General features: G+C 41.0%; 1 protein-coding gene across 1 annotated transcript; it reads right to left on the bottom strand.

The window, feature by feature from the left end:
• Positions 1-1,918: 1,918 nt before the first annotated feature.
• Positions 1,919-15,810, bottom strand: tada2a (transcriptional adaptor 2A). The gene is made up of 15 exons (XM_069668420.1): positions 15,729-15,810; positions 15,098-15,204; positions 14,948-15,007; positions 14,769-14,860; positions 13,857-14,014; positions 13,220-13,308; positions 12,890-12,962; positions 12,704-12,767; positions 10,248-10,291; positions 7,433-7,543; positions 5,594-5,665; positions 5,007-5,139; positions 4,584-4,627; positions 4,169-4,248; positions 1,919-2,362 (listed from the first exon to the last, which is right to left on the bottom strand). The coding sequence occupies exons 1-15, from the start codon at positions 15,751-15,753 to the stop codon at positions 2,177-2,179; spliced, it is 1,338 nt and encodes a 445-aa protein (XP_069524521.1). The 5' UTR covers positions 15,754-15,810; the 3' UTR covers positions 1,919-2,176.
• Between the last annotated feature and the right edge of the window lie 229 nt (positions 15,811-16,039).

Raw genomic sequence — 16,039 nt, 5'->3', positions numbered from 1 at the left:
TGTCCTTTTTGAATATTTTATGATGACCTTAATGAAGGCCGCAAACAGAGATGCAACAGTCTCAGTGTAAAGTCTACGCTAATTTACCAAGTGCTGCTCTCGCTTCATCCTTTAAGATCTCTTTTTCTTTGTCATTACGCTCGGAGGAAGGGGAACTTTTCCAGAAAACCTTCAGTCCACTTTAAATTGGCTGCAGGGCATGATCAAGCAAGATGTAGCTGCTACTGTACAGTCCAGTATTCCTGAAACACTGTGTTGTAGCTTCATTATCAGTGACTTGGACGACTTCTGTCAGTGTGGGAGTTTTTACTGATTGTAGTGCCGGATATTTGATTCAAGAAAATTCAGGTCACATTTATTCATCTGCTTTCACCGCAGACCAAACAACAACTGCCATGTTTTGAAGCCGTGAGCTTTAAAATAGAAAGGAGACAGAACAGATCAAAGCCCGGTTTGTTGAGGCTTGTTAAAAAGTCGTCTCGGGGGAAAGATGTCAAGTGACACCAGGAAAACTGCATCCTGTGAAATGAGCAGAAGTGAAAGGAGCAATTTAAACTGCTACTGCTCGATTGTTGTCAAACTTTGATTTGAAGAGACACAAAAAAAAGTCTAATTTTACTTCCTATTAAATTCAGATCCAGTCGCTGCATTTCAGTTTCTCCGCGGTCGTCTTGTCCTCATCATCAAAGGTTAAGTCTGCCGTTATAATCAGGTCGTTAGCTGAGGTTGGCGCGGCGGCTGCTCTCTGCTCAGATAAGCCTGCCGCAGACCGGTGGCCTCCTGCCGGTGTTCGATTTGTCACAGCTCTCCCACGTCACGCGCGCCCACACGTCCACAGATGGAGACAGAAAGGATCGTGTCTGTGTCGCTGTGGAGCAGGACCGTCAGCTCAGCACTGATCAGGCTGAATATACTGATTCTACAATGAAACTTGAACGTCTCTTTATATTACGCACCATCTGAAGGCGTGTAGAAGTCGTCCTTCAACGAGAATCCATGATAATTTACTCTGACAGCTTGTTATTGAGTTGAGAATCTCCTGGGAGCAATATATTGAGTTTATTTAGTATTTTTTCTGGTGTTGAGATTGATTCCTTTCTCGACTCTCCTGCTCTCTTATCAGCTACTTTAACATCATTTGACATCTTAAAAACACGATAACACTTCATTTACTTTTCTGTAATTTGCAAGTAATTGTCAAGAAAGTTTCAAAAAGAAATATTTTTTGGCACTAGTGGGGAAATAAGACGTTTTAGTCCGTCAAGTTTGATTAGTTTTATTTATAAAAGCTTTATTTCTAGAAGTTTTCTTGAAAGAAAAATTTCAAGCTTCATATTTCACTCTGTGATACCTGTGGAGTAGCTTAGCATAATTTACAGTTAAAAAAACCTCATTTTTCTCAGGTGCTCCGTACAGGCCCTCATACAGCGTCTGCCCGAAACGACTCAGCCAGCTCTGTCCCTTTAAGAAACCCCGCCCCTACAAGCCTGCTTTCTTCTGATTGGTCAGCTCTCCGAAGCCTGCTGAGGCTGTGTGTAGAAAAAACAGTGTGAACCCTGGTGTTTACAGCAGCCTGCAGACTGAGCTGAGAAGCCTGGGGATTACTCCAACATACCTTTACCTACAGATTTTAAACTTCACCCACGTTTAGTCTGGACAGCCAACACTGTAACATTATATATATGTATTAAAATGTGAAACAGCATAATACCCCCTCTTTAGAGTCTTTTGTTAGACTAGTGTTTAGATGGAACGATTAATTTGAAATATATCAGCTGAAGTCTCCATTGTCTTCATAATTATTCCACAATAAAAACATTCTCTTCACACATTTCCTGATGAATTAACATTTTATCAGTTTGTTTGAAGTAAATAAAGGGAAACTTAAATGATCAACATACACACCAGGTTGTTTTTTCATAAACATTTTATGACAGGAGAAATAAATACATCCTCATTATGTAACGAGCCCCTGTTCTTCTGACAGAAATATACAAAGATATTCATTTTAATACATTTGAGACTCAAAAACACAAAACTTACAAATGTTACAAAAATTCCAAGGAGCAGCAACGATCTGACTAATGTACAAAACACATTTACGATGTTACAAGATTAAGAAAAAAATGAACCACTAACCACGCTCCACCCTCTGCTGTGGTCAAATCAAACGCTCCTAGGCCTTAGTGATGTAGCCCTCCTTGATAAGGAAATCATAGATTTTGCGCGTCTTGTTGACGTCGATCTTGATCAGCGCTCGGGCCTGAGCCAGCCGCAGCCCGCCCTGCCGTCTGCACTCGTTCAGCAGTGCCTGCTTATACTCCAGGTAGGCCCCCGGCACCAGCCGCACCACCTGGCATAGCTACAGGCACATCAACAAACGTAGGGGTTAGTAAGAGAGACACTGGCATTCAAAAACATACAGTACACAAGTTCAATCAAAGTGCTTGTCTAATCATGTAGCAATCTGAAATGCTGGTCGCTGTGTGTTAAAAAATTTGCGATTCCTCATTCAGGAGTTGGTGGTGGGTCCTGAGGCTAGACCAGTTGAGAACCACTGCCTTAGACTCTTTACTCTAGTTAGAAAACTGATACAGTGAGTTGAGTTCATTAAGTTGGTTATCCTAGTGTCTAGATTGCTTAATTTTCATCAATTCTCCTGCCTTTATAACCTACATGTTGGAGATCATTTGTAAGATGCTGTTAAAGCCAACACTTTTTTTTACAGGTCTCAATTTCCCAATAATTTGTTTGAGCAAACTTTCTGGTTTGCCAATAATTACTCGGAGAATAGAGACACAGTAGATGTTTCAGCTTCAGCTTCCAAAGTTAGGGATAATTAGATAAGTTTATAAGAGCAGCTGCATTTTAACTCCAGTAAATATTAATTTATATCAGTCACTTTAAAACTAATTTTGGTAAACTATGGGACATGTTAAATAAAGGGTTACCAAACCTTAGAGTCCTAATCTCTATTTTCATTTCTATGTAGAATCTGTAGGCAGGGATGTGGATTTCTGGGAAGGCAAGTGTTCTGTTTGTACTACGCTTGTAGTCCGAGTAATATTGACCAATCACGTATCAGCAGGCTGCGGCGTATGCAGGAAGGAGAGCAAAAGCAGGCGGAACGTAATCAACCGTAATGCCATCCCGGCTCCCATCAGCATCATCTGATGATGATTTAGCTTCTTATTAATCTCTATAAACAGACATCTGCATGCTAACAGCTACAATCCGTTCTAGATCTAAAATTTAACTGGATTTGAATTCCCTTTACACTGTGTCATGAAAGGCATTCAGCATTCAGATTTCCCGACTTCCTCAAATGCATCAGATCGTTCCGACCTCTGTTCAACAAACAAGCATTATAAAAGTAGTTTTCTTCTCCTCTTGAGGACAGACCTGACAAAGCTTGAATTTTTACTTCTTACAAATCTGCATCATGATGTTGAAATATTGGCAAAGAAAAGACCCGTTAATAACAAGTAAAACACAAGAGAATGTTTTCTCTTCCTGTAACAATGCAGCACGCGGAAAAGGAAGTCTTGACAGGAAGTTGTTAATCGTTACCACCCGACACGTTCACCAGTGATCCCAGAGGCTAAATCGTCTCAGACTATAGCCGATGGGATCCGAGATTCTCCCAAGTCCAAGTACCGCCAATTGATGTGTACTATTCAGCCTTGTCACATAATGTTAACGATACAGTGCAGCTCTATAGACATGTTTCTGTGGCACACTCTTTCTCTTTTCGATTAAGAAGAACGTAAAAGTTTCTGTTCCTACACAACCTTCCTTGGGGCTCGTTTAAATCCCACCTGCCCGCCTAATAAACCTGTTTTTGCGAAGACAGGATCTTACAGGCAAAACTGAGGTAGGCTGTGTGACCTTAGTCAAACCAACACAAAAATAATTACCATCTCTCCTATTAAATGCATATGGGATAAGGAGAGAGAAGCACCCTGCATGCACAGACATGACACAGTAGTGGCTGAACAGAGGGATCCGGGAGGCAGTTTGATCCAGCTAGGAGGAGGCTGTGACAGCATGTTTTAACCTTGTGGCCCTTTGAGAATAAGTGTTGCTCTCTGATGTCTTCGCACAACAAATCAGCCAAACTTTCAGCCTCTCTGTTTGACCCTTTGCGCACAGTTAAACACAACTATACCTCTTTCTCCCGCTCGTTGAGTTTCTCCGTCCCCGGCAGTCCGGTCAGATTTAGAGGAGGAGCGCTCCGCCTACCTGTTGCTGTGGAGCACAAATTCAACAACAGTCAGACAGACAGCGCTGGTTTGGATTTCAGATGACATAATAGCAGGCTGACACCATGCAGTTATATCCGTTTGGTTGGAAGAGACAGGGGAAGAAATATTTGCGATGTGCAAATTGTGTAAATATAGCTTTGTTCTAGAGGTCAAGGGAGGCTGCTGATTTATAAAAAAGGAAACACAGTGAGAGATAAATATGCATATAGGGGCCTATTTCTCGAGTGTATTTATGGATGAGCGTCTGTATTAATGTGAATGCGCCTGAGGCCATGCCAACACGACAGAGAGGAGGGAGCACAGAGGGAAGCTTTGTACCTGATACCGTGATGGTTGTGACAGCTGGAGTGATGCCGGCATCTCTGTGATCACAAAGAAGAGTGTTAGCATCTCTACAAGCTTATTTATACACACACGCACCAAAGTCTGACTAGCACACAGCACTTGTAGGCTTTGTTCACTACTCTCACTCCAGGATTGCATCCAAAAAAGATGAATCATAGGACTTTTTAGGTATAATAATTAGAGGAACTTGGATAGCACCCACAGAGAGGGGCTTGGATGAAGAAACAAGAGCAGCGGCACATTAAAAAGAGACTGAGGTTAAAGTAGGATTCGCAGGAAGATAAATAAATTCTCTGTTCATCTCAGAGTGTGGTGGCGGAGGTCAGCGTCTCAGGGGAGCGCACGACTTCACCAGCTCTTCATTTACACGCTGGAGTAACAGGCAGGAAGTCTCACATTGCAGCCTGTTTGCTGAGCCACTGCTGGCACGCTCTGCCGTCCTGGATGTACTGCAGCACGTCACACAACATGGTCCGCTTCCTGCGCTCGTCCTCCCGCATCCGCTTCACCCGCTCGTACACCTTGGCACCTGAGGGGTCAATGGGATAGGACTCAAAAGAAGTAAAGATGTGGGGCAGTTTTCAGGTGATAGAACATGGTTTTAGTGGATAAACAAGGATTCATCTACTTAAATAATAGATTATGTAAATGGTTTATTTAGGTCTTATATTATTTCTGCCAGCAATTCTCTGATATCACTCCAAGACTAGCTGATATAGCAACTCAATAAACTATTCAGCTGAGCTTCCTTTGTGTGCCACGCATCAACAAACTTGCCAAACATTATAATTCCAAAAACGGATCCAAAGACCCGATGCACTCTGCTGCTGCTGCTGCGAATAATAATTAAAACAATTTAAAGCCAAACTCAGAATAAAGACTTCAGCTCACATCTGAATAGAAATACATTTCCCCTGCTTACTCATGCAACTTTAAAATGAAGCTCTTTGAACAGAGGAGTGAAAAGGTCAGACTCGACTCACTGCAGAAAGACTTGATCCCTGCTTTTCTGTACTCCTGCAGCCTGCGGATCTCTCTCCGCAGCTCAAACTCCACTGGAAGAAAGAAGAGATGAAGGTAAATCCTTACACACTGTTACACAGAGAGGTACCTGAACTCCTCACTCTCTTTTTACCACTCCGGTTCATGAGGAGTTCACACAAATTTAAAGACATTAACAGTTTCCCTCTCGTTGATGGATTTAGACAAATGTAAAGTTCAAGTTTTACATTTTATTTGCACATCATTGGAGGCCTGGCTCAACTTTAGCATTTGATTCACAGTCACTGTAGTTTTTGTTTTTATTTTTTGTCCTCAAAATGCAGCAGATTTTTTCAAAGAAAGCTCAGAATACATACTGACGCTATACTGCTCAGGTCAGCATCAAACAGTAAACAGACAGGTTTAGTGACTGGCTGGTGAAGAAGGTGGAGCATTCAGCAGCCATAAAAACACATACTTCCCTCAGGAGTTGGTAGAGACCAAAAACAGAGCTATAAGAAAGTTAATATTGGACTTGCTCACAAGTTAAGCATATAAAATTAAAAGGTAAATTTAGGCCAAAAAAAGGTATAAAAAAGGGGATGAATGTGTTGTCTGTCTCCCATCTACCATCCGTCTATATACCTGTAAATGCAGGTATATGCAGCAGAGTTTAGGGCTTTAAGGAGGAACAAAAGCGTAACGTTATAAGGGAAAGGGATTTTATAACATAAGACAAAATGAAAGCATAATTGTGAAATAAATTGTGAATGCAAAACAGCTATTTTCACCTTGATCATCTGACTTTCAGAATTGTTGAATATAATATATAAAATGTATGTAATGACCCTGCCCAATAACAACCAAAGTTGCTGTTTTATTTGGGGTTATGTTAATCTCTATTTAGGGACGTGGATTTTAGGGATGGGCAGACTGTGAGGGCAGACCTGACAAAGTTTCGTTTTACTGCTATACTTTTTACTAATCTGCATCATGATGTTGAAATTTCTGCAAACTTAAGACCCGTTAATTTAAGTAAATCATAAGAAAAACTGTTTCTTTTTCTGTAAACAACGCAGCACGCGGAAAAGGAAGTCTTGACTGGAAGTTGTTTATCGCCAACCGCTGGCTACACGCCCAGCATGTTCACCGCTGTCCCCAGAGGCTATATCAACGTCAGACTATAGCTGATGGGATTGGAGATCGGGGTCATGTGAAAGACTATCTTTTGCCCAGAACCTGTAGTTTTATCCGCTGGGTACCAAAGCACATAACTATCGGTAAAACACACAAAATCCTTTATACACCAAATTATAGGCAAAATTTTGCTACTGATGAGAAGAGCTTCGCCAGTCTTTATACTACGCTAAGCTAACTGGCTGAAGCTTTATATTTAAGTGGCAGATTTAACAATGGTATAAATCCTTTCATGTAATTCTCCACCTGAAAATCAACCTGTGCAGTTTCCCAAAAAGCCTTCTTTCACTATGAGAAAAAACTGTTAAATGACAAATGTTACCTGAGAGGAATCAAGAACATGGTTTACAGTAGCTTCAGGCACTGATGCTGTTTTAAAGGCTCACATTAATAACAAGACCAAACTAAGACTGATCATGTTCGTTTGTCCAAAAATGTCTTCATACAAATGTACTGAGAATCTCAAAAGAGAGAGAAACGGTAGTAGTCTGACATTACCTTCCCACTAACATAAAACACAACATCCTTTGACTGCACAATTATCGGCAATGTTGAGGCAAAAACTGATTGAATTGCATCCCTGTGTTTGAAAACGCAGCAGACATCCTCAGAGCCTAATCATGTGAACTCAGCCAGATACTAACGTGCGTGACTTTCGATGAATTTGTCATGTTCAATCGGTCCAACCACTCTGGCAAAACGTCTCATGACATCATAGAGCTCCTGCACCTCCTTTGGGTAGCATCGCTCCAGCACTGAAAGAGAGAGGGGAGAGGAGAGAGTGAGTGGGCAGAAGATAAAAACAAACATAACGCAGAAATATGAAAGAAAAATCCACCCTCTTTGATTCTCCGACACATCGATAGTTTGTGGTTTTTACCACTGTGTGCACTCAAGAAGTGCAGTATTCAAATTCAGTTTACCTGATTTCACATAAACTGCATCGTCTACTTCACCACCGAGGAATAGCCATAAACATATGAATCAACACTGAGTTTATAGGCATGTAAAATATTAAAAGTATATATCATAATCTCAGATTGACGCTGCAACAAATCCTGAACCATCTTTGAATCTGTCCACACTATTAACTTTAAATGTAACATTTAAAATATGAGATTATCTGAGTTTGTTTACTGCCATTTGAATGCATTTACTTCTGTTTTAAAGGAGCAGCTCTCCCCTGGAAAAAGCCACTGTCAGTCAAAGGTGGTGTTCTCTGTAATCAATAGAAGCAATAATGTTTGAAATTGGTGCCATAGCTGCGGAGAAGGTTGTACAAACAGCTCGTGGTTTCACCCATTCTACATTCCTACAACACCCAGCATGCATTGCGCCCCTCCCTCTGAAAGGAACGGCACAGCGAGAGACGCTGGAGTGAAACACTACTGTTTTCGCTGCAGGTGATGGCTCAGAGCGGGACAGAATCTGAAATATGACGACAATATACCGGTGGATCGTCCAAAAAATCTTCAGGTCTGCAGTCTACATTTCAAACCTGACGATTATGAACAAGACATGACATCAGAGGCGGCCATCCTAGATTGAGGAAGTGTAGTTTAGCAAGCTCCCTGGCCTCCGCCAGATGACGCATTTTATGTAGTCTGGTGGAGGTTTTCCAGGGCCCATTGGAGAAGCGGATAGCGTCCTCTGTGCTCTAGACACAGAGCGAAATTGCATTTTTTCTACCATAATGGCATTAGCTCCCCATTATAGCATGAAAGGACTGAGGTTGAAAAGTGGCGAACTGGCCCTTTAAGATTAATTTCCTTTACTCATTAAAACCCCGGTTTTAAAGCCCAACAGATAAAGATATTAAACCATCAGATCCAGCATCCTCGCCGCATCAAAAAGCATCTTCCCTCTCCGAGATTGGTCACATCCTCCGATGTGTCTCCACCACCACTTAACTCACTCTACAAGCGCACACACACTCTGAAGAGCTTGTTGTGCTCGTCTCAGAGCATCGGCCGTGTTGCTGAGTAACAGACAAGTGTCAGAGCCAGAGAGGAAAGCTGTTGTGGGGGTGTGAGAGGAGTGCTTATGTGTGTGTGTGTTTGTGAAGTTGTTGCATCAGGCTCTTATATGTGAGCGCTGATTAGCAGCTGCCATCTCAGGCTAAACACATGAAGTCATGGTCTGAAGAAAAACAGCCGACACAGAAACGATGTCCTCTTTAAGGAGACGTCAACACTGGACTTGTATAAACCCATAAATGTCTTTCTCCTTCACTTTGTTTAAATACTGCTGTGTTTTAATCATCTATAAAGCTAAATTAAGCTCATCATTATGGTGTTTATATGCAGGACAATATGGAGAACAGTCTCTATGTGTGATATCAAAGTGAGGGAGGGGGGCAGTCAGCAGGGAGACCTCACAGTGGCACTATATTATTTATTTTTTCCTGTCCTTTCTTTATTTTTTTGTTAATTAATTTGCTTTGTATTTGTTTTATTATCGTTCCGTTTTATTTTTTCATTGATAAGTATGATGCAATATGATGGTAAAATGTATGACTCCTTTTTCTCCGTGAAAAAACTACAAACTCAGACTGTAAACAAATGCAACAGGAAGAAAACACACACGTGAATGATTCAAAGTAAGACGCTCTTACAGGACGTCGCACAGACTGCAGCTCTGAAACAACAATGCTGGTCACTCTGCCTCCAGCAGCCGCTGAGACATGATACTGTGAGCCTCCCGGGCTCGGATACTGCTTCTATTATTGCATGTGACACACACACGCCGTAGCCACACACACCATCTTTGACAGTCTCCATGACAACCAGTCTGCAGCTCTACAGCTACTCTGAGTTCCCTTTTGTCTTGAAAGACTGGAGAGATAAGGCAGTGGAGGGAGGGAAAAAAAATGGAGGAGGGCTAACTGGAGGCAGGAGGAAACGTAAATAAAACATGAGGGGAGAAGAAGTCTTCAACTCTCAGACCACAGACTCGCAGAGCAACACGTGGGAGGCATAGTGGCCGGGGTGGTCGGAAAAAAGGGAGTTTAATTGGTAAAATGCATTCACAGCAGCCCCTCGTCGTGTGTCTGACCTCTAACGCAAAAACCCAGGAGGTGCAAAGAATAACATTAAAGTGCTCGCTGAAATCCAACCGGTGACAGGTGGATCAATAAACAAAGCCCCCTGTATTTCAACCCGTTATGGCAGCAGCGCTCATCACATGGAGAGATCTATTCAGAGTGAAGCAATTATTCCTTTGCACACAGCCTCTGAGGACTATTTGCAGCCCTGATCATAAATAAGAGCTCCGTCAGTTGCCACTTCTGCTACACGAGGGCCTCAAAGGCTAACGGGGGTAATTACGCCGGAGTTGTTTGCCTGCATCCATAGAAACCTTCAGCAGCGATTTGGCTGGCAGGTATCAGATGCCTCCCCGAGTTGCTATGAACACTGTCACGGCCGAGCCCGGGTGGCTTTCACATGAGTTATGACTTACTCTGGAATTTGCGCAGGTTGATCAGGCCGTGGTCTCGGATTATCCTGAAAGAAATGGAGACGGAGATTTATTAGTATGCAAATTAATTTTCTGATTGCTGTGTCTCTGCAAAAATTAAACCTGGCATTTACTCATATGTAATTATCTCGGCTGTTACAGTCTATAAAGTCATTATGGCATTTGAAAACCTGATATATACATCCGCCTTGGACGCAGCAGCGAGGTGATATTTGTGCACTAATTACATTTTAAGTCAAACTGATTAAAAGGTATGAGAGGGGCTCCCTCAAAGGTCAGAGTTCAGGGTCTTGGCACGTGTAAGCCTCTCTGACAAGTTACAAGTTAACAGAGATAAAAAAGGGATCAAGGAGAGAGGAGACATGCCATTCCACCATGCTCAGGGAGCATGAACTCGTTACAGTTGATTTAGTGAAGGATGCATTACAGCCAGGATTGACTGCGTGTCCAAGAATGACAGCTAACAGGCAGGTGGAGGAGGGGGCTCTTTAGAAAGCACAAAAACTGACTGATAGCTTTAAAAAATGTATTAAAAATTAATCCAATATAAAAAATCGGAATATGGCAAAGTGCAAAATCGAAGGAAGAAGAGGCAATAAAATAAAAGGTAAAATATTCCAACAAAAATGTTTCATAAGAAATCGTTTTATCATAAGTGAAAAAAAGTGGTGCAAAAATGCTAATTTCCACTAATCATGGGTGAAATTGCAAACATAATACCTGTTATCTTTTCTATATCGTGCAGCCCTATTATCCAATAATATGAAAGTTATTTTCCTCATACACTGATTACTCGTTCAATCCCTGAAAATACAAAATAATAATGTTCATCGCAGCTCCCCTAGAGACAAAGGGGTTGTCTCCGACTGCTCGCTTTGTTTGACCTACAGCTACACACTTATTGAGTTCACTTAGTTGCCATGTACATTTATTGGGAACATCTAGCAGAATCTATTGCACTCTATTACATCCTTGCTTAAAGATATAATCTCAAAGATTTTCATTTAAATAAATGTCTGTTAAGTCTCTATCTATCGCCGAATGAGGTAACACAATGGTGACTGAGCCTATGGCCCACTGATGAAAGCCTTTGCTGGGTGTCTGGTGCGACATTCGTGGAAAAAATCACAAGCTAAGCGGCTGCTTTTCCGCTCTCTGCAAGTGTTGCGAGTAAACAGTAATCTACTATGGCTGAACAGACAAAGAAAAGATGGATGACTACAGATACAACTTCAAAAATAAGTGAAGGCAAACAGTCTGAAAAGGAAAGCGACCATCAGCGAGGAAAATCAAGAGTTACAACCGTAACAAAGGGAGTCAACTGTGTTATACTGTTTAATGTTTTTTACTGAGAGGTGTTTCTATGTCTTGTGTTGCTTTAGTCCAACCTCAGTCATATAAATGTGACAGCACCACAAACTACAACCTCATAAAGGATCAAAGAGCTATAAAAAACATTTTATAGTTTACCCTTTAATAAAGGAAGGTATGTTTGTTGCAGGGCTGCTTTATTTAGCTGTGTGTACCTAACAAACTGTCAATCGAGTGTTTACCATCACATGAAGACACAACAAAGGAGCAAATCCTCACAGATGAGAGGCTGAAACTACAACATATTCATCTCTCTTTGTTTGCACAATCACAATCAGTCGAGTACTAAAATAGTTGCTGATAATGTTTTCAGTCAACCAATTGTTCCAGTGAGAGAGGTAAATGTGCAACAGAGCAAAAAACATTGTTTTTCAAACATAAATGTGAAAATGTGACTGTTGGATTAAGACTCATAGTCACCCATTACTTTGTTTGTGAAATAAAACTGCACACAACATGCAGCAGATTTATTCTATGGTTCTTTTAAACTCTTTCAAAAGTCTCTTGCAGTGAGGACGCCGTGTTTGCCAGCTTCAAACTGGGCAAAATGTCAAACAGTTTGGCGTGAACAGCCTTCACAACGAGACAAGACACATTTTCCCACTTCTAAAATTATCAGAGGCTCGAATAAAGGCTCCCACAGCTCGCATGTTGCACCTGAATGAACCCCTGTGTCTTGTAATGAGACTGAAAAAAAAGCCTTAAATATGCAATTATAATCACATCAGTGACTCTGTAACAACCCCGGTCTCCCAGGACAGGAGCGTTTAAAGCACTTTTAACAAATAATTAAAACTTTAGATTAGAAATTATAAATATATCAGCGTTATGAATTGATTAATATTAAGTAGATACAGACAAGGGGATTCGTATTATTTGCCTTGTAAATGTTAATTCAGTGTGAAATGCATTAATTCAACATGAAAGCATAAATAAGTGTCTGCGGGAAATGAGGCTCCAAAAGGTAACTTAAGGAGCCTGTAGTGCCATCTACTGGCAGACTGCTGTTATTACAAGATGCTGAATACATAAATACTGTATGAATGATGAATTAAAAAAGGACCTACTTTTTCCTCCGCTGTCTCTCCTTTAATCTTGAGTGATATATGTCCACAACTGAAAGCTTCAAAGCTGCAACAGAACGATAACACATGGCACAATCAAGAGTGTTGAGTAAATGTAGTTCACATAATTATCTTCTGTTTGTCAATGAAAAACAACTGGAAAAAAAAGTCTATTGAGATTCTACCCACCACGTAGGATGTCTGAGTCATCATCCACAAAGTCGATGTCTTTTAAATCCCATTCTGCGTAGTTATCAAACTCCTGTCAGGTCAGAGAGAAATGACTTTAATCTTCTCCTGCTTTGATCTGAGCTCGCACGCAGCCGACCGGTGACTCAAGATAAGAGCTCATACTCAAAAAACAATTTGAGTGAGTAAAAGCAAAGCACGGCATGAGTCAGCAATAAGTGAATGAGTCACTGTTTCAATAACAGCTAATAAAGAGCCATCTAGTGGCTGTTTCATTTGTTTATTCATGTTGACATGATGATTAAGTGCGGGACACGTGTATTCCCTCACCTCCATGAAGTCTGCTCTGGCAGGCATATATCCGGCCATATCTCGAGACAGCACAGAGTCAAACGTGGGCCGAGGGGGATCATCCGTGGCTGCATAATCAAGAGAACACAGCTTATGCATACTTAAATTTCAGCACGTATAATGTGCATAGAGCATGGAAATAAGAAATGTTCCACCTGCAAACTTCTTCTGAAATTAACTTGCAGTAATAAATATCAGAAACAACTTTCTCTCTCAGCCTGCGTGAGCATGACAGTGTGATGACTGTTTGTCAAGCTCTCACACACTGTGACAGATGGAGACCTGAAGCCGGAGAGGAGCTGAGACAAGTTCTTAACTCGCCAACTGTTTCTGTCCAACTGGCCACTGGCTTTCAGGCTTAGAGTAATGTTTCACTGCAATTTGTATTTTGCAAATATTTCTTCTAGCTACTCTGGAGAACCTTAATCAAGGCCACTATCAGCTCAAACTGAGTCTAAGTAATGTTAATATCATTAGCAGACAGGTGGCAACAAAAGAATAAAGCAATAAATATTAAATGATGTCTGTTCATAACCTTGTACGAAGATGTGAGCACAGAATAACTTTAAAGAATTTAAGAAAAGAAAAGAAGAATACAGATAAAGTGGATACTGACGTTTGAAAGGAATAGCGCCCTCTGCAAAGCGAGAGTCTTTTGTTTTGCGGAGGCTCAGCAGGGTGGAGGAGAAGAGCGGGTTATTGATAAAATTCTTCATGTAGTGGCTCTCACATTCCTCTTTGGTTTTAGTGCGCATCTGATACGCCACGTCCTGCCTGCAGGAGAAAAATTGCAATAATAAAAACGGTTGATGTTCAAAGAAAGTTTCCCAAGGAATATGAATAAATCCACTCGGTTGTATATATTCTTGACATTTCACACACAACTGCAGACTGAGGTTGTTTTTTTTGTTAATCACTGAAAGGCCTTTCACTAAACTTTTCCCAGAATAAAATTAAGCCTGCTAAATCCCTGTTTTTGTTACAGGCCTTCCATGCTCTTTAGAATTCAATACATTATAAGCCTTTGTTCAAAGATTACTTTATGATAACATGAGCCAGTTTTGCCAGGATTTTAAAACCTGTCATCCCGTTTAATACGTCCCAATTCTTTATCATTTATTATTTTTCAGCCGGGTGCAGACTGACTAGATTAAGCAAATTTACATTTAGGTCTGAAAGGCAATCATTTTACATTTCACACAAGAGCAGACAGCTGTAGGTAAGGAACACGGTGGTGCAGGGATAACTGTCATCTTGTCAAGTGATTTCATGAAAGTAGTTGTGTTTCATGATTTAAATTGCACTTATTTTAACACCTTAAACAAATCATTTGCAGTATTTGTCTTATTCATCTTGCAGGCTGAATATTCAGTGAAGCTAAAAAGAAACTCTGCAAACTTAACTGGTTAGGTAAAAATGAGTGAGGAACATAAAATAGAGGGGGGAAAATGCAAGGTCATCTGACCAAAAGGTTGCCTTGAAAGCTAGTGGTTCCTGAAGCTTTGAACAAATTAAACAAAACACTCACCAGTTTCCAAAGCCACAGTCCATTACTGCCTCTAACAGAGCCATCTCCTCCTGTGCCGTCCATCCAGGCTCCAGGACGGGGAAGTCTGATGTCTGAATGAGGAGTGCAGAGGGCAGATAAGTGGTGAGTGTGGGGTGGGTGTCTGTGCTTCTATGAGAAACCATTTCTTCTTTACTTACCATGATTTCATATTTGTGATCACTCTCATGCTTCTTGTACTCAAATCCTTTGGTGAAACACTGAAATAAAGTTGAATTTTAGTCCAACTGAATGGTCTGATAATAAACAAGAGCTTTAATATTATGTGTGTATGTTTTCCACATCCTCACCTGGAGGCAGAGTAGAAAAGGTGATGGTCCACATTCTGCACACTTGATGTAAGGCTCAGTCAGATAGGATGAGCAGCCTCTGCATGGTGGTTTATCAAAAGGATCATCTGAGATGGACAAACACATGGTTAGTGTTTACTGTTTAATGACTACACGTACAAACAAACATGTTAACATTAAGCCAAGTGACACGGCATGCAGGTTGATCACGAACTGCACAGCCTGTGGAAAAGGGCCTCTTAAAGCAGCCTAAAGTTAAAGCCAGCTGATGGTGGTAAACAAATCAATGCATATAGCTAAATATAGCATTCATGCTCGCTATGCTACCGCTGCTAATGAAAGCTAAAGAACCGTTAGCTTGAACTACCTCAGCTCGACAGCAGAGCATGCCTGAAAGTAACCCAACAAGAAACCACACAATATTCTGTTTAACGGCAACCTCAATCAAAAGGCAGACACGTTTGCATATATACAAATATAGCTAAACTAGCTTACATGCTAACGGTAGAGAAGCAATGCTAGCTAGAACGAAGCTAATACGGCTAACCACAGATACCTTGAAAAAGGAGCGGGATGTTAGGTGTGAAAATGCAGCAGCTACATTTTACTATAAAATACTATCTACACTTACTTCCAAAAGATGCCAGGCGGTCCATAAGAAAATGTTTTTTACAAAAGTAATAACAGAATGGATGTTTTCCTTTTCTTCTTCTTCTTTCGGAATAAACGGCAGCTCGCGCCCTTTATCGCAACATTACTGCCATCTTCTGGAGACAGTTCACACCTACAGCATAAACCAACACAATTTGAGGTGCCTGTACTGAACTTAAGCAGTTGACATTGCTACTACTGTTTAATAGTCCTCTCAGGTAAACATTGTACTTTTTACTTAACTACGTTTTAGTCAAGTCAGTTCACGGGTCAATTCAGGGTTATGGTGCA

Source organism: Semicossyphus pulcher, unplaced genomic scaffold (assembly GCF_022749685.1).
Source record: "Semicossyphus pulcher isolate SPU_LCO1_2020_fin unplaced genomic scaffold, fSemPul1.0.p SCAF_19, whole genome shotgun sequence".
Lineage (NCBI taxonomy): Eukaryota > Metazoa > Chordata > Actinopteri > Labriformes > Labridae > Semicossyphus > Semicossyphus pulcher.
Note: the sequence above shows the minus strand (reverse complement) of the source record. Positions and strands in the feature narration are given on the sequence as shown.

Coding starts and splice junctions, on each gene's coding strand:
- tada2a (XM_069668420.1), bottom strand. CDS start 15,753: ATGGACCGCCTGGCATCTTTTGGAA. Junction 7,544..10,247: donor CAACCTGCGCAAATTCCAGA/GTAAGTCATAAC, acceptor TCTCTCTTTCAG/TGCTGGAGCGATGCTACCCA. Junction 2,363..4,168: donor TCAACGAGCGGGAGAAAGAG/GTATAGTTGTGT, acceptor ATGTGCCTGTAG/CTATGCCAGGTGGTGCGGCT.